At 44.4% G+C, this 24,286-nt stretch overlaps 1 protein-coding gene across 1 annotated transcript in view; it reads left to right on the top strand.

Moving 5' to 3' along the window:
- Positions 1 to 24,286, top strand: part of WWTR1 (WW domain containing transcription regulator 1) — a 176,066-nt gene that overhangs the window by 136,517 nt on the left and 15,263 nt on the right. The window contains exon 4 of the mRNA XM_070405955.1: positions 9,861 to 10,063. Within this exon, the coding sequence (XP_070262056.1) occupies positions 9,861 to 10,063 (203 nt within the window). The remainder of the gene's footprint in view (positions 1 to 9,860; positions 10,064 to 24,286) is intronic.

Raw genomic sequence — 24,286 nt, 5'->3', positions numbered from 1 at the left:
ATGTTTGATCTCACCGACATATCTAGATGTTGAGTCGTTCAGTGGCTGCTCCCTGGGTGGCAGTGGCTCCTCGGGCTGCGGTTGCTCCTCAGGCGGTTGTGGTAGCAGCTGCTCCTCAGTTGTAGCAGCTCCTCTGGTGGGTGCTGTTGACTGCTGTGGTGGCTTCTCTGCTGGTGGGGGGAGGCTTCACAACAGTTGCTGTTCCTCAGACAGAGGGTCAAGTTCTGTGTTCTCTAGTTCTTTCATTTGGGGGTTGTTTCTTTGTCTCCTCATTTTGGTTGTCTGGGTTTGTGACTATGTTTTAGGTAGATGTTCTACACTTCTCAGTCTCTAATGAAAGACAGTATTAAAGGCAGTTTCTGACTAATTGTATCAGGCAAAGACTCAAAGCCTCCAGAGACTCCCTCTGTCTACCGACTAATAGGATTCTTTTTTTTTTAATTAAATCTTTATTGTTGAGATTACATTTGTTCCTCTTTTTTTCCCCCCATGACTCCTCTCCTCCCAGTTCCCGCCCCACCCTCCGCCCTCACTCCCCACCCACTGTCCTCATCCATAGGTGCATGATTTTTGTCCAGTCTCTTCCTGAATCTCCCATTCCACTTTCCCCCGCAAGAATAGTCTGTCCATTCTCTTTCTATGTCCCTGATTCATTATAATCACCAGTTCATTCTGTACATCAGATTATTTATTCACTTGATTCTTAGATTCACTTGTTGATAGATGCATGTTTGTTGTTCACAATTTTTATCTTTACCTTTTTCTTCTTCCCCTTCTTAAAGGATACCGTTCAGCATTTCGTATAATACTGGTTTAGTGGTGATGAACTCCTTTAGCTTTTCCTTATCTGTGAAGCTCTTTATCTGACCTTCAATTCTGAATGATAGCTTTGCTGGATAAAGTACTCTTGGTTGTAGGTTCTTGGTATTCATCACTTTGAATATTTCTTGCCATTCCCTTCTGGCCTGCAAAGTTTCTGTTGAGAAATCAGCTGACAGTCGTATGGGTATTCCCTTGTAGGTAATTGAGTCTCTTTCTCTTGCTGCTTTTAAGATTCTCTCTTTGTCTTTCGCTCTTGGCATTTTAATTATGATGTGTCTTGGTGTAGTCCTCTTTGGATTCCTTTGGTTTGGGGTTCTCTGCGCTTCTTGGACCTGTAAGTCCATTTCTTTCACCAGGTGGGGGAAGTTTTCTGCCATTATTTCTTCAAATAGGTTTTCAATATCTTGCTGTCTCTCATCTTCTGGCACTCCTATTATTCTGATGTTTGTACGCTTGAAGCTGTCCCAGAGGCTCCTTACACTATCTTCGTATTTTCGGATTCTTTTTTCCTTTTGCTTTTCCGGTTGGGTGTTTTTTGCTTCTTCGCATTTCAAATCTTTGACTTGATTCTTGTGCTCCTCTGGTCTGCTATTGGGTGTCTGTATAATATTCTTTATTTCAGTCCGTGTATGCTTAATTTCTAGTTGGTTCTTTATCATAGCATCGAGGGTCTCATTAGTTTTCGTGAGTCTCTCATCAAGTTTATTGGCTGCTTCTAGCACATTATTGCAAGCCCTCAAAATTGCGTTTTTTAGCTCCATATCCTCCATTTCTGTCATGTTTTTTTGTCTCCGCATTTTTTATGCTTTCTTGGTGCACCCCCTTGTGGTCTTTGTGCGCAGTCTTGTTCTAGTTAAGCCTTGATTGTTGTAGTTAATACTAGAGGGATTTGACCACCAGGCCGACTGGCTGTGAGAATCAGCTGTGTGGAAAACTTCTGTCCTCTGGGGAGGTGCTAATCTAGCCTTTGCCTGAGGCTACCCGGCAAATGGCTGTGTGCAGGGCTTGGGCGGGGCGGGGCGGGGCGGGATCAACAGGGCGGGCGGAGGGAGCAGTTATGGCTGCTCTCAGTCCCGTTCCCAGAGGCTCTGCTTCTCAGAACCCTGGCAGCCGCTGCAAACCTTGGAGAGAAAGCTGCCCTCAGATTCCAACTGATGCTGGACAATCCTGCTTCTCCCGTCTGAGTCTGAGTCCCTAGAGACTCGCCCGGATCTGGAGCCCAGAGTCTGAGACTCTCTCCTGATTGAAAATGACAACCGCGCCCTCATCCACCAGCCCTCTTTTCGTGCGCACCTCAGGACCTTTGTATTTTCCACACTGCGCCTCCTCTGAGCCTCGGTTTGCTGTTCTCTTTCCTTCTAGTTGAAGAGTCTCTCCTCAGCCAGCTTTCCTGTGGTTCTGGGTGATGTCTGTTCCGTCTTTTAGTTGTATTTTTGAAGTGGTTGTTTGCGGCAGCAGTCTCCAGTGTTTACCTATGCCGCCATCTTTGTTCTCCTCCAGACTAATAGGATTCTGACTTGAATTGCCCAGATGCAATAGTCCTCAGGTGTAGCAAGAGTTTTTTCAGCAGGGTGGATCAGTTGCTTCTGGGTGGAGGTTATTTGTTTCTTGTAATCTCTTAATGGCCTCAGGGCAAGGTGTTTTCCAATAAGGTGTGCCAACTGTCTTCCTCCCAGGCAAGGCAGATGTCTATGTGGCTGTGTGAGGGAATGACTGAGCCGGGGAGACTTGGGTTGTCTGCCTTCTGAGCTCTGTCCCCCGAGTCCCCAGTGCTGGCTTCTGCTCTCACAGCTCCAGTCCACTTCACCCTCCCTCTGCCAGAGCACAAGGTGGATGGCTCCACAGGGAATGTTTGTGCCTTGGCCCTTTAAGAGGGTGCCTGAACTTTCAGCTGCCACTCCCTGGCAGACACACCCCACTGTTTTTCACAACTAGAATTTACGTGGGTACCCTCCTCAGATTTAGTGCTCTCTGCTGGGGAGCACAGTTTGGGGATTAGATCCCAGAGTTCTCAGTGGCACCCCCCCCACATATGAGATATCTCTCCGGGACTTCAGTTGCTGTCTGTGGGGGCCCGGCTAGCCCTTTTGCACCTCCGCCCCTCCTACCAGTCCCTATGTGGTCTCCACCTTCAGTCCTCAGGTATCAGGGTTCTCTCCTGTGAATTTTCCCTTTTAGGAATTTTGTATGATTCCCCTCTATTGGAATTCTTTGGATGTTTTTCTGTTATTAGACTGGGATGATGGGTTTTTGAGGAAGATTGCAGAGGTAACGTGCCTTTTTTGTAATATCTTAGGGAGGGTTATGCTATTATGCTTAGTGTTGACCTTGATCATTTGGCTCATATACAAGGTTTCTCTCCTGTAGAATTATACTGTACTTTTTGAGAGGCAGTCACTATGCACAGTCCACACTAAAGGAATGGGAGTTAGACTCCTACCACTTTCATGTATGTATGAAATTGTTTTGAATTCTTCTGTCTGATTTGTCTCTCCTCTCCCCATTTATTTATTTAATTATTTTGGGTTGTTTTTAATAATTCCTTATTGTTGAAAGTACTACATATGTCCCCTTTTCCTCCCATTGACCTCCTCCAGCCTGCCTCCGTCCCCTGCTCCTCACCCCAGGCCTTCAGCACCCTATTGTCTGTGTCCATGGGTTATGCATATATGCATACAAGGTCTTTGGTTGATTATCTCCCACCCACCCACCCACTCACCCCCACCTTCCCACTGAGATTCCATACTCTGTTCCATGCTCCTATGTCTCTGGGTTCATTCTGTTCATCAGTTTATTTTGTTACTTACATTCCACATATGAGTGCAATAACGTGATACTTGTCTTTCTCTGACTGACTTATTTCACTTAGCATGAAACTCTATAGGTCCCTCCATGCTGTCTTAAAGGATAAGAGATTCTTCTTTTTTACTACAGCATAGTATTCCATGGTATAAATATACAACAGCTGTTTTATCCACTCATTTACTGATGGGCACTTCGGCTGTTTCCAGATCTTAGCAATCGTAAATTGTGCTGCTGTGAACATAGGCGTGCATACATTCTTTCTGATTGGTGCTTCAGGTCTCTTAGGATATATTCCTATAAGTGGGATCACTGGGTCAAATGGCAGATCCATATTTAATTTTTTGAGGAAACACCATACTGTTTTTCATTATTTAATTATTTGTTTGTATGAGTGTGGACTCATGAATATATATTTTTAATTAAACTAATGAACCATAGTCAGCAACATGTGAACCTTTACCCACTCTTGAAAGAATTATGGTTCAGGAGTGGGTTCTGTGAGTGGAAAGGTCATGGAGTTCTTGAAGGCTTACTCACTTGAAAGGAATTGTGCCTCTGGCATATTGACAAAACCACATTTTAAAAAAATATATTTTATTGATTTTTTACAGAAAGGAATGGGGAGGGATAGAGAGTTAGAAACATTGATGGGAGAGAAACATCGATCAGCTGCCTCCTGCATACCTCCTACTGGGGATGTGCCTGCAACCAAGGTACATGCCCTTGACCGGAATCGAACCTGGGACCCTTCAGTGTGCAGGCCGATACTCTATCCACTGAGCCAAACCGGTTAGGGCTATTTTATTGATTTTTTACAGAGAGGAAGAGAGAGGGATAGAGAGTTAGAAATATCGATGAGAGAGAAACATCGATCAGCTGCCTCCTGCACACCCCTTTCTGGGGATGTGCCCGCATCCAAGGTACATGCCCTTGACCGGAATCGAACCTGGTACCCTTCAGTCCACAAGCCGACACTCTATCCACTGAGCCACATATTTTAAAGGTTCAACTCAAAGTGCCAGGTGTAGAGATACCTCAACTAAGAAGTTTGTTGTCAAAAGGAAAAAGGAGGCTGAGAATGAGATGAGAGATGTGTAACTAGCTACAAGTATTCCTCTGCCCTCCCCAGACTCCCATGTCAATTGGAGAAGGACTTGAAGAAAATAAAGTAATTTTTGTCTTTCTAGCTCTTAGGTGTGGCTTCTAGCCATTGGCACATTGGTTGTCTTTTCCATAATCTATCAGGCCAACCCCATGCAGGCCCATGATGGGTTTTGTACATGAGCCTAACTTCTTGTTTTTCTCACTTGGCTATGTGTGTCTTTATTGTTGTTGGTGTGTGTGTCTGTGTGTGTGTGTGTGTGTGTGTATTGGTGGTGGTGGTGGTACTCGTGGTGTGTGTGTGTGTGTGTGTGTTTATGTGTGGTGGTGGTGGATGGGTGTGTGCATTCACATTCGTGCACACTGAGAACATACAAAAGCAAGCCACTAAGGCTCTCCAAGGCCAAAAGGACACTTGTCAGACATTCCAGAAGGCTGGGCAGCCTCTGCTGCATTGGCCTCCCTCGTTGTCTGCAGCTCCTGGCTTGGGGACACTGCCAAAGCACTTTAACTATGAGCTGTTGTGCTGTGTTCCCTGGTGCAGCAAAAGACAAAAGTTCAGGAGTGAAACCTGTACCTTTTCCATGTCTGCTTCTTAAATAGCAGATGATGTGTGGGCTTAGAATTGAGTCCAGGGACTTTCCTGACCTTCAGCCTACTCTTGGGGGATCTAGGTGAAGTGACCGAGTGTGTTGTTAGAACAGGTCAGAGGGTACGCAGTGCATCTTGTCCCAGGCAACATTAACCAGAGGGTCATGTCAACATGTCACCCCTCCTCTACACCCATTCCCATGCTGACTGCTAACTTCACCAAGGACATTGTCATTCAGTCAAAGGGGTGTTCCTGTCTCAGATGCTGTGAAGTTGCTGTTTCTTGGTGTTTCATTCTGTTGAGTAATAGCAGAGAAATATTTGATCATATATCTGCAGAGTATGGTTATTGAGTTCCAAGCACAGAACAGAAAGCCAAGTATTGAAGGAAAAAGGAAAGAAAACAGAAAAGAAGATGAAAACAATGAGAAAGAGAAATGTAGATTTAAATTTAAATTCTGACTTTTTGGAAGGGGAAAAAACGTTGTCTGCTTTAGATTTGGTTCATTCCTGCTTCAATGGAGAAATCTTGTTTGGGTTATTCCTTTGTGTGAGGACTGGCAAAGTCTAGAACTGATGCGGTCTTTAGCCTTTTTGAGGCATTTAATGGCAGTCTGCCCTTAAGTGGTTTGGCTTCAGACACTGTGTTTGGGATACTCTCCCCACCCCCCCCCACCCCCGCCCTTTTTTTTTAAACTGAGCTATTTTCTTTCCCTAAAATGTTCTGGAATATTTTCCCAAGTTGTATTTTGTTCATCACAAATTTAGGTGTTTCGCCTTCCCGTGCCCTGGCGGGCCTCCTCTCTGTCTCTCTGTGTTGGCCTCCTCTACTGCACTGTCTCTGAGTGGCTAACAAAAGCAGCGGTTTTAAAGAACCTCAACTGCCACCCACAAGCTCCAGTCTCAGAGAAGGTTCAGTGACAGTTCAAAGTGGAACAGCTTCAGGGAACAGAGTGGCAGGTGAAATTGTGAACACCTAGATTGAGTTAGGACACCTGGTTTCTAGGTCCCCGACCCCTTTTAGACCTTGACTAACTCACCGGCTCTCTGAGTGTTGGTTTCCTCATGTTCACAAGGAAGAGTCATATGGGGTGGGCACTCAGTTTTGATGACCTTGACTGTATTCTAAGCCTTATTTGTTATTTTTCAAATAATTTTGAGGCTGCTGCCTATCACTCTACCAGGAAAATATTGAGTTTGATCTATACATGACCATGTTTTGTTTTATGTTTTCTTAACTTTCATATTTTGTTTAAGTTTTGCATAAATAATAAATGCACATAGGGAAACTTCAAACAGTACAGAAGAGGAAAAGGAAGATCTCCTCCCACCCCCAACGCCCAGCTTCCTCTCTAGAGTCACCACTGTTGCTAGTTTCTCGTGTGTCCTTCTAGAAATTTGCTGTATGTGTACACAGACCTCCCTTTTTAACTACAGATAGGATGAGCTCATACAAATAGTTCTGCCCCTTGGATTTTCCCCCTCCAAACAATGTTTCTTAGAGATTGTTCCATGAAAGTGCCTGCAGAGCTCCCTCATTCTCTGCAGTAGTGCACACACGACTCCTCTCAGCGAGGGCTCGCAGTCTCCCATTGGTGGACAAGTGTGAGCCTTTTGCTGTTATAGACTGCACTGCAGTGAATATTCTCATACAGGCTTGCTGGGTTTTGTATGTGCTTTACTTTGAAAACAAAGTCATTGTCTAAGTTGCGCTCTTTTTCAGTCTCTACAGTTAATAACTGAAGATGTCTAGTCTGAATGGTCAAATCTGAATTAAGTGGAAGAAAGCAGCATACCCACCTTTCCTCTCTTGGACAGCTCTGTGTGGCTGGTGCTTTGGAATCAGCAAGGGTGTGGCTTTGGAAGAGCTCGTCTCCAAGTCTTAAACCCCCCAGATAAGGACGCAGACATCCATGAAGTGTGCCGAGCAGTGTCTGCGTGCTGTGTGGAGATGAGTGAGAGTCCACTGAGTAGCTGGGGCAGGATTTTCTACACTGGCAGGAGTCTTCTCAGGCCACTGAAGACAGTTCTGCTTCCATTTATTTGTCATATCAATAACTTACCAGACCTGAGTCATTTTAAAAAAATGTTCAAAGTATCTGAGTTATAAAAATTAACAGTTAACTTCTGAACTACCAACAAAAACTTTTACAAGCCTATTTTTCCTAACCTGAGGGTTTCTGATAATAGAAATATTCTATGTACACATTTCTCTTATAGACACAATTGGGCATTTGTTTTGTTAGTTATCTCAGAAAAATAGGAGCATCTTTTTTGAGGAGGTTTCAGAGACGACTATACCTGGAAATGATCACTATCCCTTGCCTTGAAAGAGGTCTAATGAACTGTATTCTTCCCGGTAGCTGGACTTTGTCTTACTTGAAAAAGTATTGAAGAACATTTTTTTCCCTTGTGCACAGTCCCTGGCCTTCTCCTCAGTCCTTCAAATGGAGACCATAATTATGCTCTAGCAAGCTATGCAAATGAAACACTCGGTTATTTTGCCACCAGTCACGACTTTTTTTTCTGTTCTCAAGCTAAGAACATAAGAAATGCCCAGGTGCTTTCACTCACTTATCACTTATGAAATTAGTTGTTCCCGAGCCTCCTGTGTGCCGGGATGGTGCCTGGGGGTGAGAGTTTTTTGTGGTGGGCTTAATTGTGGGAGAGAAAGCTGAACTCTGGACAGACTATTCCTGTCCCTGCAGTAGCTCGTTACTGAGCAGAGAGCTATCAATCTAGCCAAACCCTCCTCGAAACCTTCCTGTTTGTGACCTGGGCAACTTTTGATGACTTGCTGTCTCAGTGGTACTTCCTTGCTGTCAAAGGCAACCTATATTTAGAGGGTTGCTCTCAGTTTGAGCATTTGTTCCTGCTCTTCAGTCTAAGGTGAGGCAGAGGGCAGCCAAGGACAGTTGAAAGAACAGGTGGACCGGGTCTCAGGAGGCAACTTTGAAAATAGTTCTTTTGCTAACCAGAGTATATCCCTTCACCTCTCTGGGTTTCCTCTTCTCTGCCATAAAAAGAAGGGATGCGCCAGCACCGGTTTGGCTCAGTGGTAGAGCGTCGGCCTGCGGACTGGAAGGTCCCAGGTTCGATTCTGGTCAAGGGCATGTACCTTGGTTGCGGGCACATCCCCAGTGGGACATGTGCAGGAGGCAGCTGATCGATGTTTCTCTCTCATCGATGTTTCTAGCTCTCTGTCCCTCTCCCTTCCTCTCTGTAAAAAATCAATAAAATATATTAAAAAAAAAAAAAAAAAGAAGGGATGGGTTAAATGATCTCCAAGGTTCCTTACAAAGCCTATCATTCTAGTGTTCCACAGCCACACATAAAAACCCACCTCATTTCTTCCCACATTTTTTCCAACAGTCTATTAGTTCTTGTGAGGGCAGGAGCTATCTGTTCCAACTACAAGCCCACTGCCTGATACACGGCGGGGGTGGGCGGGGGGGTTATAAAGATTTAAGTGAGTGTATCAATACATTTTTTTTAAAAGAATGGTTTAACACCCTCTCCCCCTAGCTGGAGGAAGTTCCTGCCATGAAATTAATTGTTCCTTAAGGAAACCAATTATCTCTGTGTGTGAAGTTGTTGTCTTTGGCCCTGGCCTAGGAACAAATAGACTGAAAAGCATGGTTTTCATTATTATAGCATATCGCCCAGGCAGAAGTTAAGCAAATTTTACTGGTAAGCTGTTTTGAGAAAAACTAGAACCTTTTAAAAAGCATTTTTTTTTTTGTGAGAATGCTAATGATAGAATTTATTAGAGAATTTTTCAATTGTCTTCTGAAGTGAAGTATGACATGCTAAAATTAAAAATGTTAGTAAATGCAGATAAACAGAAAAACTTAAAACACTTGAAAAACTTAAAACATTTCTAATAACTTTATCCAATCACAATTAACATTTTAATGTAATTTTTTATCACTAATTTCTCTCTTTGCAAAAACTGAAATGCTTTTCCTCAATCATTTACTTGTTCCTGAGCTTAGCTCACACTTCTTTGGGGCACCCTTTTTAGACAAAGCACTAATGGGGTCTCTGGCCCAGGCACTGTTTTTACATGTGAGATGGATTCTCCTTCACCCTATGTATTGCTGCATACCCAGCAAGCACTGAGGCTCACAGCTTCCGCAGCTCTACCATTCACATGCAGGTGGTCTGAGGAAGTGCACCACACCCAGGTGTCCTGGTGAAATGATGCCATATGTAGTGCTAACTAACCTTTGTAGAATTTACTTGTGACCACTATGTTCTGTGAAAGGCTTAAAATGTATTATAGACAAAGGGAAGGTGTGAAATAAGATTTTTAACAGGGCACAAGACCTGAGACTAATGAGTCAGGAGTGGGGCCAGTATCTGAGGCTCCATGAATTGAGTTAAGGTGATAATTACTTAAACAGTATCGACTGACAGGGAAGTACTTTGGAAGGGACCCCAGAAATCTATTCTCCAAAGCACAAACATTGTGATGGTTTCCTTTTGATAAGATGTTGTGGGCCCTTGTCATTGATCTCCTATGTTCCTCCCTCCCACAGTGATGAGTCACCAGCACCAGCAGCAAATGGCACCCAGTACCCTGAGCCAGCAGAACCACCCTACTCAGAACCCAGCAGCTGGGCTCCTGAGTATGCCCAACGCGCTGACCACTCAGCAGCAGCAGCAGCAGAAACTCCGGCTTCAAAGGATCCAGATGGAGAGAGAGAGGATTCGAATGCGTCAAGAGGAGCTCATGAGGCAGGTATGGTCTTCCAAGGTGCTTGGTGGCGCTTTGTGGCCTTTGTTGCCAAAGCTGTTGGCTAGGTGCTGCTAGTCATTAGGGTAAATCTTCCTCTAGAAGCATTAGAGGCCCAACACCCTGCTCCAGACCTCTCAAGTAGAATGAGTTTCTTGTCCCAGCCTCTGCCTGCACTATCTGCAGAGCCACCTGAGAACAGGACTAGCTACACTAGCATGGCTGCCTTTGGCTTTGGCTAGCTTTAGAAGGAGAGAAGGAATATATTCCAATTATCTATTGCTTTGTAACACGTTATCGCAAATTTAATGACTTCAAACAGTAGCCATTTTATGTTATTACACACATCTTGGGTCTGGAATTTAGGCAGGGCTCAGCTGGACTGCACTTTTGCTCTATGTGGTGTTGACTGAGGTCACTGAGTGGTGTTCAGCTGGTGGGCAGGCTAGTCCGGAGGGTCCCAGATGGCGTCTCTCAAGCGTGTGGCACCACAGTCAGGATTGCTGGAAGTGTGCTTAGCTGGGACTAAAGCCTGGAGCGCCTACCTATGGTATCTCTAGTATGGCTATCTCAGAGTAATGGCACGTATTACATAGCAGCTTGGGTCTCCCCAAGAGAATGTTCCAAAAGACAGAAAATGGAACTGGCCAGTGTCCTTAAGAGCCTGGCTCTGGAACTCAGAGTCACGTCTGCCATATTCTCTTGGTCAAAGCAGTCACAGATTAGAGCAGGTAGCAGAGGATGCTCTGTGGAAAAATGACAAAGAATCTGCGACCATATTTGATCTGCTGTGGAGTATGACAAAGAGGGGAGGTTGAGGGAGAATGAGCAAGGAAAATGGTTTGCATGTGGACTCTGGTAGAGTGGTCTGCAAAGCTGTCTGGGCATTGATCATTCATTTATTCATTCGATCAGTCAATAGACTGCTGCTGTGTGTTCTCTCTAGGTCAGGCTCAGGGCTGTACCTCAAAAATTGAATAAGGAGAATCCCTGAAGGAACCCATGTTTCCCCTGCTTCTGTGGCTTGGCCTATCCAAGACAAAATATGAGCTGCTAAACTAATGCAGCACATGTTTTCTGGTCTCATAAATTTTGCTGGCTACATTTTGGGGAGGAAAGCTTCATTTATTGTTCTAATTCTCCAAACTTTGCCTTATGACTCCCATGAAGCCAGATACACGAGTAGCTTCCTTTCACTGGCTTTTAAGGAAGTAAGAAGTTATAATTGGTTTAGAGAGCTTTCTTGCAGGGAACTGGGGGCATTAGGGTAAACACTATTTTCTCTTTTAATTACAGCTGATACTTTAAAAAATATATGTAATCTATTTCTCATCAAATAAATTAAAAGATATAAAGTATCCAAGCTGCATGAGGTTTTAAAAACATGGTAAATTAAAATAATTCCTTAGAGCCTTTGAAAATGAGGGAAATGAACACAAATTGTGCTTTTTGTTCATTTGAACTGTTCCACTGAACTCTGTAACTACAGTTGTGCCTTTACTCTGAGGATTTGTGTCTGAACTCAAAGTTATTTCAGGTAACAGTTATTTATGTTGTTTTGAGATAAACAGTATCATGTTTCTCAGAAGGGAAATAATTACATTATTGTTTTCTGTCTTTGGATAAGAATTCCATTTGGAATAATTTTTCTATTTAGTAATGTAGAATAAATTAAACAGTATTATTTTAGGAACATTTGTAAGTTTCCTGTTAGTTTTATATTTAAATGAGCTTTACTGAGTTTTTTCCCTTAGGCAAAGCCATACCAAATGCTTGTTTCTCACTTTCTGCCTCTTTCTTTGCTTCTCTTTCTCTTGCCCCAACTCCTTCTTTCCCACAGAAAGTATTTCTGAAAAGGGGTGGGGAAAAGTGCCCTAAATTGTTTCCTCTATTCCAGCCCTAAGTGCCTTTGAACCAGAATGTATTATTGATGGTTCCTATTACAGAAATGCCAACCAAGTTCCTTAATGCTGATCCCCAGAGGCTGTGGCATTTGGTGCATTTTGCTACCTCATAGTGTGCATTCCATTGTGTAGGACAGGGAAGGAGAGCTGTCTGGATTTGCACAGAGGCTCACACAGTTCAGCTGTGTGTGTGTGTGTGTGTGTGTGTGGTTAGAAGGAAGAGATGAAATGGATAGTTGATGTCTCATTACTTTTATTATGGAATATAGGAAAAATGGTCTGACGAGACTACTTAAAGCCATATAGTAGTTGGAGTGGTCTATATAGTTTTCTGGGGCATTTGTCAAGATGCTTGATGATTCAGGTGTGGATTATGTCTATCATCTTGGTGGTTTTTCTACTTGTTGTTTTTTGGTTTGTTTGTTTTTTGGTGTGTTTTTTTTTCTACTTCACTATTTGCACTTAAGCCAGGGCAGAGGCAGGGATGGATTGGCAGTAAAAGTGATATTTGGCCCAGCTGTTAGCTACCTTCCAGCATCTGGTAGAAATGGGAACTTTCCTCTCTTCATTGTGCCCCACTCTCATGTCCTCTGCATCAACAACTGCCTGCACATCCTTGGCTCACCGGGCAGTTAGTAACTCCTGCTCTCCCCATGCTTGCAGGATGACCCTGGTTATGCAGCCCATCTTCACTAGGTCCTTGTCCTGTAGGCATGCAGTTCTCTCAAGGGAGGCTTTCCTATGCTCTATCCCTGTATTAGGAAGGGAGCTTAGCAAATTTAATAAGTAGATGAATTTATTCCCCAATTTCTGGGAAATCATCACACTCCTGTATATTTTTATTATTCTTAGATATATGATAGATGTGAAAGCTCTTTATAAATTATATGCTATATAAATATTCTGTTTCTTCTGTTCTTCCTTCTTCTTCCTCTTCTTGCTTCTTCCTTCCATGCCATTCATCTCTAGGCATAGAGTCTGATGATATTATGCCATGGAGAAAACCACTTCTCGGTCCTCATTGCACAATCTAATGTACACCTCCCAATCCCAAGGGCTCAAATGTTAACTCATTGTCACTGAAATCATGTCAGGATATTAACAAAGTGGATTTGAGGAAAGTTTGACTTCAGTTCTAAAGTGAACCTCCATTATTACATAATGGAAAAATATTTTTCCTTCCTTCCTTTATCTCCTCAATCCTTTATTCAACCAACATTTATATAGTGGAAAATAATAAATGGGACATGGCTACCCTCAGGTAAGTTATATTTTAGCAGAGGGAACATGATGATTAAATCTAATCATTGTCCAGAGAGTAGATTCAAACACTTCCCTACTTTATGGAATCCAGGTGGCTCCCATCTTTGACTCTTATTACTGGAGCAGAGACCAGACACTGGCAAGCACAGAGGCTTATGAATGTGAGCACAGGATGCTTCTTTATTTTCTTCAGTGGCCCATCAGGCCAAGTTATTGAACAGCTACAGAATTAGGATCAAAGAGCCAATGAGGATTGCTATCTCCCCCAGGTAGGAACCTTCTGAAGTGAGGCAGTTTCATTAAAAATGGCTTGCTTCTACAATTAAACATTGGCTGCTGTAGCAACAGAGTTGAACTACTTGTATCTGATAATTGGTGAATTATCTCAGAATGTGTTAGGTGCTCTGAGTAGAGGGGTGCCACCAGCACCGGGGTGGGGATCCCAGGACACTACCTTTTTAAGAAAGTAGATCTTCCCCTGCTTTCAACAGGCATCTATCACAGGCATTGTGCAGAGTGAACTTTCATGAAAGACCTTCTCCACTGGTCCTGATAATGAGAGTTTGATTTTTGCTAAATTTCCCAAAAGGCTATGAAGCAGTTCTGGGCCCATCAGAGCAACAGCAACCCTAGAAAGAGCAATTTCAGTTAAAATTGTACTTCTTGGTATCTTCATATTTTTAGAAAAGGAATTAGAATTCAGTTTGTGGATATTTTTCTTTTTTTTATTAAGTAGAAAACTAAAGTTTTAACTTTTAAAAATATAATTGAGTGCTTTGTTTTTTCCTAATTGAGACAAAATAAATCATTTTGCTAAGTGAAAGAAGTCAGACCCCAAAAAGCTACATACTATATAATTCCATTTATATGACATTCTGGAAAAGGCAAACAATAGGGACAGAGGACAGATGAGTGGTTGCCAGGGTTAGGGGTGAGGGAGGAGGGCCTGACTACAAAGGGACAGCACTAGGGAATTTGGAGAGGGGTGGGTGATGGCACAGTTCTACATCTTAGTTTTAGTGGCTGTTTCACAACGGTATGTATTTGTCAAAACTCAGAACTGTATGTAAATAAAATCATAGCAAGCATAAAACACATTCATTATAAAAATATTTAGCATACTCAAAAACAAGGAAGAACATCATCACTCAGCTCTTACCTAGGGAGAGTCACTATGAAGATGTGATTTCTTTCTAGTCTTTGTATGGATTTGTGTGTGTACTTTGTTATTTAAAACACAGTTACTAGCATATCACATTACTGTTTTGTCATCTCCTAATGTATTGGGCAGTCACTTCATATTCTGTATCATGGAAATTGTGCTGTGACTTTGGTTGTGTCTATTCTAAGCTGCCTGGAATCTTTTCTACAGCAGGGCTAAACGTATATTTTAAGATAACATGAGCCACACCTGCCTACAATGACTATAGAATATTCTGTTGTTACAGCCTAAAATTCAACACAGTATTTACTCAGTATTATAAAGGACATGTTTGCAACTTTGCCTAATGAAGTGGAAAATTTTAGTAACTGGTAAGAAATTGAGAAACAGGCTTCTCAGTCCCTATTTGCCCGTCTGAGAGAACAATTCCTTTACATGGAAACAGACTCAGGCCTTTATCTGAGGAGAGTGTTTCTTTTCATGTGTATTATTCATTTAAATATGAAGCTAGGGGTATGAGTGGGGGCTTCTGTCTCCAGTATTTTAATCTTCCTGTCAGTCCCCAGGGCCCCTTCTCGGGGTCTGCGTTGTTGAGAAACCGGTATTGTTCTCAAGCAAGCTCAGGACTGAGTTTACCTCCATCCTTTCCTTGATTAGGGCTCAGTGGACTGAAGAATGCAGCTCAGTCAAACAAAAATGCTGACTAAGGCTGGCCTCTGGTTGCCAGGGCAACAAGGAGGAGGACAGAGGGTTTGGGCGGGAGGCTGTGGAATTTTTTTGGCTGGTTTCAGAGATTTCCCTTGGGCTTGAACACCACTACTGGGTCCTGCTGGCCAGCTGGCGGGCTTCTCACAGCCATTCCTGCTCAAGGGTGCTGGGAGGGACACGCCCGGCTGTGAGCAGCACTGGTCTGGGGTGAAGGTTCTGAAGTCTGTGTTTTGTCATGTGAAGAATAGCTATTCAGAGAGGTTAAAAAGTGTCATATCATAACAGGTCATGAAGCATACGTGGTGGCTATTTTATAAAGTCTTTCCTTTAGAAAAGGAGCTAAAATTTAACTTTTTAAAAAACATTTTATAGAATTACATTTCAGGGTTGACTGTGATTCCACCAACCTTTAAATCCCTCTAGAACAGCTGGCTCTCTAAATTCATTCATTCATTGTTCAACATGCTCAGGACACTGAATGCAGAGCGGTGAGCAGATTGGATCCTTTCCTCACAGAGCTCCTCCAGCTTCCATCAAGTGTTTGGTTTGCCCACAAGTCCCAAAATAATCCATTTTCTAAAATCTTCTCATTTTTTTTAAAAAAAAAATAATATCAATTCAAGCCTTTTTAAAAGGACCCTTTAGAAAATGTTATAAATTGAACACATTTTTAAACGGAGGTTCACCATGTTTGCACAAAGGGAAAAGCAGCTGCTGATTTCTGGTCTTAATGAGATCACCAAAGTATGAAGAACTATTCCATTTCAAGGTCCATTCAGCTATTTTTTTAAGCAAAGAGAGTGTCATGGAATTATGCTGTGATTATAATATCAAAATTATAATGTGTTCCTTAATGTGATTCTCAGAAATAACAGAGATTATATAATAACACAATATTATTATATACATCCTGAATTAAAAGAGCAACAAACAGGCCCTGTATAATAGTATGGACTCTAATTGTCTTCCTGAAAATGCTAGAGTTCCCGTTGTTCTTTCATAGCGGCAGTTCTGGCAGCTGAGCGTGTGATGAAGTGTTTCAAGAAGGGAGGCTCCAGAAAATATGACAGTGGGTTTCTAGAACCCTTTGGCACAGGCATTTTTCTGTGAAGAAGGTGAATAATTCAGCGTTCTGCCTCTAAAGCCTCAGCCTTCGGGCAGAGAGAGGCGCTGCTCTGCATGGGAATAACTGTTTTAATGTTAGGATTTCAAAAGGTCTTTATTTTTTCATTAGTTTCTAGTCACCCCACCCTTTATAATTAAAACAATCCAATATTCCATTTTTCTGGAATCCCTGGAACGCACACTTATATCAAGCAGGACACCCTTGGAAAAGGTTATTGTCATTCGTTTCTCTTTGAAGTATATTCCAGGGAGGCAGGAGCCATGGCAGAAGCCGTCCTCAGCCCCGGACTGGCCGCAGAGCCCTCACCTGTTGTGGAGTTGCTCACTCTGCTTTTGATTTATTCCAAGGGTGAGCTGCAGGCCCTGGGGAGCTGGAGGGGAGGAGGTCTGGAGTTTGCTTCCTCCTACTGACAAATCAGTGTTTTCACACCTTCACCCTCCAGCTCTTTAATCACCACCCTCTCACCCAGCTGTTAGGAGAGAGTGTTGTTGTTTTTTTAAATATATTTTTATTGATTTCAGAGAAGAAGGGAGAGGGAGAGAGAGATAGAAACATCAATGGTGAGAGAGAATCACCAATCAGCCACCTCCTGCACGCCCCCACTGAGGACCGAGCCCGCCACCAGGGCATGTGCCCTTGACCGGAATCGAACCCGGGACCTTTCAGTCTGAAGGTTGAGCCAAACAGGCCAGGGCTAGGAGAGGGTTTTTTTAAACCTACATATAATTATTCGTTTCAGGGAGCTAGATGGATGACCACAACCTCAACCAAAAACTCCGAGAGAGAGAGTCTCAAAGCCTTCACTTTGCAGCAGTCTTTCCACTCCAGCCTGGGTCTGGAGACAAAGTAAAGTTGTGGTGGAGGAAGGAAGGAGTGGATTACCAGGAGCAGCTTTCCAGATCTTTCTGAAACTGGCCTTTAAAATCTGAAAGTATAACTTTGCTTGATGTGTTGTGTTTTCCTAGGACACTAGCTCCACCCATATATACATTGAAAAGGAACGTAGAACCATGCAGTTCAATCGCTTTCCCAATTCAGGACAGTTAACTGTGTTCAAGAGTTAAATGGGCTGTTTCATTAAATCCTCCTCTAAATTGTCTGAGGGATGGGGGTCGGTATTTCCATGTCAGAGCTGGGAAAACGGGCCCAGAGCAATGAAATACCCTGTTCCAGTCTCACAGCCAGTAGGTGAAAGGGCCAAAAATTTGAGGTCTGCCAACCTCAGCCCTCAGCTTTCCTCTCTCTGCCACACTGTTGGCGTGGTGGCCATGAGAATAGACTCTGAAGCCAGATCGTGGGAAAGTTGCTTAACTTCTCAGTGCCTCAGTTTCCTCATCTGCCATATGGAGACAGTTGGATAGTCCTGAGGATGAAATGAAATAGTTTGCTAAAGTGCTCAGAACAGTGCTTCACACATTGGGAGCCATTTGCAGGTATTAGCTAATATTCCTGCCTCTAAAAACATTTACTACTATGGGTTATTCATTCTGTTGGCTGCCCTACAGTACTAGGTTCTTTATAAACATGCTTTTAAATTTTTATAACATCCCAGAAAAATGAGTCAGATGAATAAACTATCAAGAAAGGTTAAGAATTTAGTCCCAGACATTATAGCTGGGGAGTAGCTGAGCTGGGACTTGAACTCCAATCTTTTTTATGCGAAGTACACTTTTTCCCTGTGCCAAGCTCAGGACATGTCTAATAGCACTGAGCCTTTCACAACTGCTTGAGAATTGCAGTGTCCAGTACCCCAGAGAATGCAGAACAGCTAGTTCCACCCCAGAATGGACTGATAATTAGAAAGTCCTTCATCATATTGGCCTCAAGTTTGGGTAGAAGGGATCTTCCTGCTCCCATGTAATGTTTCCTTGATAGTTTGAGAGCCAAAGTGTGCCCCTCAAATCTTTCCTCTGGTTAAATAGTCTCCTACTTCTTCATAGGACATTTCATCCAGACCCCTCCCATCTTAATTTTCTTTTCTGGTCAGTCTTTGTAAAGACCTCAGCAAAGTGTAGAATAGAGACCTGGATACAGCCTTGACAAGGTGGGCAGGTCGGTTGAAATGCCCAGGGGAACAGTGCTGACCTGCTACTTGAGATGGAAGCTGGGTTTGGACCAAGGAGATATCAGGGACATGGACTCCACCAGGCTTGTCTCTTGTCCATCATTATTTGTATAGCCTGCTTCGCCCTCTGGAATGCTCCATGAGGTAGGGCACTGTCTGTATTTGCTGCTGTGCCTCTGCTTCTGAGAACAGTATCTGGCACCTGCTAGTCTCCATAGTATTTAAATAAATAAATGAATGAATGAATAAAGTAATACAGGAATGAAGGAATTGTTGTGGGGATTGAGAGAGTCAGCTGACTTGGACTTTGAGCTGGGCTAAGTGGTGAGGGCCTTCAGAGAAAACTTGAAGTTAGTAGGAAGAGCTGCTTTGGGGCCTGATGAGGAGTGTTTTGGGAGACAGATTTCAGACCCCTGCTGGATGTGTTTGTTTAGGAGTTCAGGGCTGGGAGAAAGGGAAGGTAGCTTGCTGTGGTTATGGTAGTCAGGGAAGGCATCCTGGAAAAGGTGGTGTAATGGAACCTCTAAGGCAGCAGTCGCCAACCGGTGCTCCATGGACCACTGGTGGTCCGTGAGGTCCGAAAGGTTGGTGACCGCTGCTCTAAGGGTGGGTGAGATCTGGCTAAATGAAGGGAGACCCAAAGTACTGAGGAGTCTAGGAAACTGAAGACTTGTTTGGGAGAACAGGGTGGGTGGGGGTGGAGGGGATACTGGGAAGGGGTCTGTGAATAGACCTGTTGAACTGGAGTGGAAGTGGGAGATGAGAGACAGACCAGGGGGCTTGGATGTGCCTCTGGCTTAGCATTTCTTCTGCCTCAACTAGAGGAAGCTGAGGACGGAGCACAGGGTTGGTTATGGCAGCTGCACCATCAATTCTCTGAGTTGGAGTCCTGAGTCATGTCCTAGACCAGCTTTGATCAACTGTCCCCTGTTTTCACATCAGTTTACATAGTCCAGTGCCCCCATCTTCTATCTTTGCTTCAGCTGTTTCAGTTCCAACAGTCTTGACTGTCTGCTGCTTCTTGGTCAGTGTTTGCCTCTTGGTTCTGCCTAGACAGGGCCGTGGGTGTCAAGGCAGCTAGAAGCATATTGAATCTGGGGTTGAATTTTATACCTAAACTTAGTTGTTTTTTAAATCCTCCCTTGTTTGGTTGGAGATGTGTTCGTGAGGTTCGCCCTTTTATTTAAAAAACTAGGATTTCATGCTGCTTTTTTCTCCTTCCATTCATGAGCAGAAGTAGAAAAATACTGTCATTCAAAAAAAAGTGATACTTTTAGAAATTCTAAATATAGAACTATCCTATATAATAAAAGGGTAATATGCAAATTGACCCTAACAGCAGAACCACTGGGAATGACTGGTCACTATGACACACACTGACCACCAGGGGGCAGATGCTCAATGCAGGAGCTGCCCCCTGGTGGTCAGTGCGCTCCCACAGGGAGAGCTCTGCTCAGCCACAAGCCAGGCTGACGGCTGCCAGCACAGTGGTGGTGGCGGGATCCTCTCCTGCCTCCTCAGCAGTGCTAAGGATATCCGACTGCAGCTTAGGCCTGCTCCTCACTGGCAAGTGGACATTACCTGAGGGCTCCCGGGCTGCCAGAGGGATGTCTGATTGCCAGCTTAGGCCCGATTCCCTAGGGAACGGGCCTAAGCCAATAGGTGGACATCCCCCGAGGGGTCCCAGACTGCAAGAGGGCACAAGCCGGGCTGAAGGACCCCCCCCCCCCCCCCCCGCCCCAGGTGCACAAAATTTTGTGGTTGAAGGTGAAAATTGAATGTTCTTAGTTTATTTTTTATTACTAATTACAACTTAAAATATCTCCATTTGAATTCCAGTAATGTTTTTTACTTATGCATTGAGCAAATGTTTATCATGTACCTACTATATGCCTAGCTGCTGTAGGCAGTGCGGACATAGGAGTGAAGATGACAAAACCTTTCCCTCTTGAGCTAATGGGAAAGACAGCCAACAAATATATAAGTTGCTATGGAGAAATTTTCAGGCCTCTAGTCCTATACAATAAAGAGGGAATATGCAAATTGACCATCACGCCCTCACAAGATGGCTGCCTACGACCAGGCCGGCAGGTCTGGGGGTTAGTGAGGGACGGCCAAACAACTGAACAGCAGACTGCGTGGGGTGACCAGGCCGGGCGGGGGGACCATGAGGGGCAACCAGGCTGGTGGGGAGTGGCAGTTGGGGGCGACCAGGCCAGCAGGGGAGGGCAGTTGGGGGGGATCAGGCCAGCAGGGGAGGGCAGTTAGGGGCGATCAGGCCAGCAGAGGAGGGCAGTTAGGGGGGATCAGGCCGGCAGGGGAGAGCAGTTAGGGGCGATCAGGCCAGCAGAGGAGGGCAGTTAGGGGGGATCAGGCCGGCAGGGGAGGGCAGTTAGGGGGGATCAGGCCTGCAGGGGACAGCAGTTAGGGGCGATCAGGCCGGCAGGGGAGGGCAGTTAGGGGCGATCAGGCTGGCAGGGGAGGGCAGTTAGGGGCGATCAGGCCGGCAGGGGAGGGCAGTTAAGGGCGATCAGGCCGGCAGGAGGGGGCAGTTAGGGGCGACCAGGCCGGTGGGGGGGGGCAGTTAGGGGCGATCAGGCTGGCGGGGGGGGGGGCAGTTAGGGGCAACCAGGCCGGCAGGAGGGGGCAGTAAGAGGTGACCAGGCTGGCAGGGGGGGCAGTTAGGGGCGACCAGGCCGGCAGGCAGGTGAGCGGTTAGCAGCCAGCAGTCCAGGACAGGGACAGGGACGTCCGACTGCCGGTTTAGGCCCCATCCCTGCAGTCGGACATCCCTCGCGGGGTCCTGGGTTGGACAGGGTGCAGGCTGAGCTGAGGGGACCCCAACCACGTGCACGAATTTCGTGCACCGGGCCTCTAGTTATATTATAAAATATAATTAAGTGAAATGAAAATTCTCACCATTCTCCATGTATATTAAAAACTAATTTAACCCTGGCCAGTGTGGCTCAGTTGGTTGGAGCATCATACCATATACTGAAAGGTCGTGGGTTTGATTCTCGGTCAGGGCGCATACTCAGATTGCCTGCTCCATCCCCAATGGGGTGGGTACAAGAGGCAACTGATTGATGTTTCTCTCTTACATCAATGTTCTCTCTCTCTCTCTCTCTCTCTCTCTCTCTCTCTCTCTCTCCCCCTCCCTCCCTCCCCATCATCTCTCTCTAAGATCAATAAAAACATGTCCTTGGGTGAGGATTTAAAAACAAACAAACACCTCCACACACACTAATTTTATGTTATACAAAAGGTTTACAGACCTCTCCTTATTTAAAAAAAAGAAATTGTTTTCTTAGTCTTGCAGGCGCATCATGATGAACTTCACACTTTAATCCTTCAGGGTGGAAGTTGACCAGGAAGAAGTGTCAGACACTCAGAGTAGATCAGGCCACACAATAGTGTGACCTTTAAGATTTTTTATTTTGTTTTCAGGGATTGGAATATAGAACATGAGATGATAATAATAACAGTTAACTTTGATTAGGTGAGCTCATGTTCTATGAGCCTTACATATGTAACCTCACTTTATCATCACAGCAGCTCTATTGGGCAGATGCTGTTGTTATCTCCACTCTGCAAAAGTGGAACACAGCGGTTAAAGAATTGGCTGGGAGATGTCAGGGCCAGAGTTCAAATCAAAGCATCTAGCCCTGAAATCCCTGCTCCTGACCACTTTGCCCTCCTGTTCACTCTCTATGTTTGGAGCAAGGAGGAGTGTAGTGGGATTATCACATGAGGATGAAGTTTGTGCCTGGCTAGTAAGCAGTGTATACTATAGGCTGTTATTGCTCTCATATTTGTGGTTGAAGGTGAGAATTGAATGTTCTTAGTTTATTTTTTATTACTAATTACAACTTAAAATATCTCCATTTGAATTCCAGTAATGTTTTTTATTTATGCATTGAGCAAATGTTTATCATGTACCTACTATATGCCAAGCTGCTGTAGGCAGTGGGGACATAGGAGTGAAGATGACAAAACCTTTCCCTCTTGAGCTAATGGGAAAGACAGCCAACAAATATATAAGTTGCTATGGAGAAATTTTCATGCAAACTTTGAGGAGATGGCATTTGTAGGAAATAAACATTAGTGAGGGAGTGAACTTTGGGAATATCTGAGGAGCATGTTCCAAGCAGAGGGAACAGTTGGTGCAGATGCTGGGAGTGGGAGAGGCAGCAGGGAGGGGATGTGTAAGGAGATGTGTCAGAGATAAAGGAGGAAAGTGGACAGGGCTGTCCTGCAGGGCTTTGTCATGTTCACTCCTATGTCCCCACTGCCTGCAACAGCTGGGATATAGTAGGTACTCAATAAATATTTGCTCAATGAATAAGTGAAGAACATGTAAGTGGGTTTCCAGTAGGGGCCAGCATGATCTTCGGGTTAGCTCCTGTGTGGAATAATCTTGGAGAAAGTGTTGCCCCTTATAATAACTTTCCAACTCAGACTAGCCTAATTTATATTTCAAAGTTATGGTCTGACCATGTAGCTCAGTTGGTAGGAGTGTCGTCCCATGCACTAAAAGGTTTCGGGTTTGCTTCCTGGTCAGGGCACAAACCTAAGTTGCAGGTTCAATCCCGTTTAGGAGGTGTTTGGGAGGCAACAGATCATGTTTCTTTCTCACATCAACATTTATTTCTCTCTCTCTCTCTCTCTCAAATCAATAAAAGCATATCCTCGGGTGAGGAATATAAAAATAAAGTTATTCAGATGCATTTAACACCCTTTCTGTATTCTCTCATTTGTTAATCATTTGAAGGTGGAAAATGATACTGTGAGTCCCCTGCAGACAGAACATAGTCTTGCGCTTATGATGACCTGAGAGTCAAGTCTTTCAAGTAGAGAAACATTGCTGCTGGAGAATGGAGCTTTGGTTATCTTTAATTTAAAATAGATGAAACAAATGTGAAATGGCACAGTGAACCTCTTTCCCCACTATAGTACAGGTTCTTTCAGCTTTGATTATTATATACATGCATGGGTGGGGTCCCTACACCTGGTAGGAGATCAGGGCCAATTGGGGTTGTCTCACCCAGTCCTGATAGGGGCCGGGGGAAGGGAGGGTGGGGAGGGGCTGCGGGAGGTTGGCTGCTGGTGGCGGGGGAGGTTGGCTGGCCGAGGGAAGTTGGCTGTGGGAGCACACTGACCACCAGGGGGCAGCTCCTGCATTGAGCATCTGCCCCCTGGTGGTCAGTGCATATCATAGTGACTGGTCGATGGGTCTTTTCGGTCATTTGGTTGTAACAGTCGCTTAGGCTTTCATATATAGATATAGATATAGATAGATAGATAGTTCTTTTGAATTTTATTTACATATTTAGCCACATACAGGCATTAAAAAAAGTTCTATATTGTATTTATGTGAAATATGCCAGGAGTAATTTAAATGAGGAGGAAAGCTTATACCTGGTATCCAATATTTTTTCTTATAATGTAAACATTTTCACATTATCCTATCTAATAATAGACAAACATGGTAATTAACCATACCTCCGACACACTTCCCATTGGCTAATCAGGGTGATATGCAAATTAACTGCCAACCAAGATGGCAGCGGGCAGCCAGGCAGCTGAAGCGAACAGGAGGCTTGCTTGCTCCAATGAAGGAGGAAGCCAAGGTTCTCCGCCTGCTGCTGCTGGGCTCTGAGCTGCAGTATAAGAAACAATGTTGCAATTATAGAAGCTAAACAAACCCCATGCTTTCAGCCAGCCGGCTGAGCTGGAGTTGCAACAGTGTTTCAATTATAGAAGCCAAACAATCGCAGATTCCTGCTTTCAGCAGCCGAGGTCTCAGAGCTGGAGCCGAGCCTCAGAGCTAAAGCCGGCTCTCAGTTCCAGTGACAGCCATAGAAGGTAAATAAATCCTAGAATAAAAAAAGAAAAAAAGGAGAGGTTGGGAGCTTCAGTCATCCACCAGCCTGAAAATGGCCCTCAGCCCCTCATCCAGGCTGGCCAGGCACCCCAGTGGGGACCCCCACCCTGAAGGGGG

The sequence above is a fragment of the Myotis yumanensis genome, unplaced genomic scaffold (assembly GCF_028538775.1).
Source record: "Myotis yumanensis isolate MYYU_CA2020_CCGP unplaced genomic scaffold, mMyoYum1.0.hap1 SCAF_2, whole genome shotgun sequence".
Taxonomy (NCBI): Eukaryota; Metazoa; Chordata; class Mammalia; order Chiroptera; family Vespertilionidae; genus Myotis; species Myotis yumanensis.
Note: the sequence above shows the minus strand (reverse complement) of the source record. Positions and strands in the feature narration are given on the sequence as shown.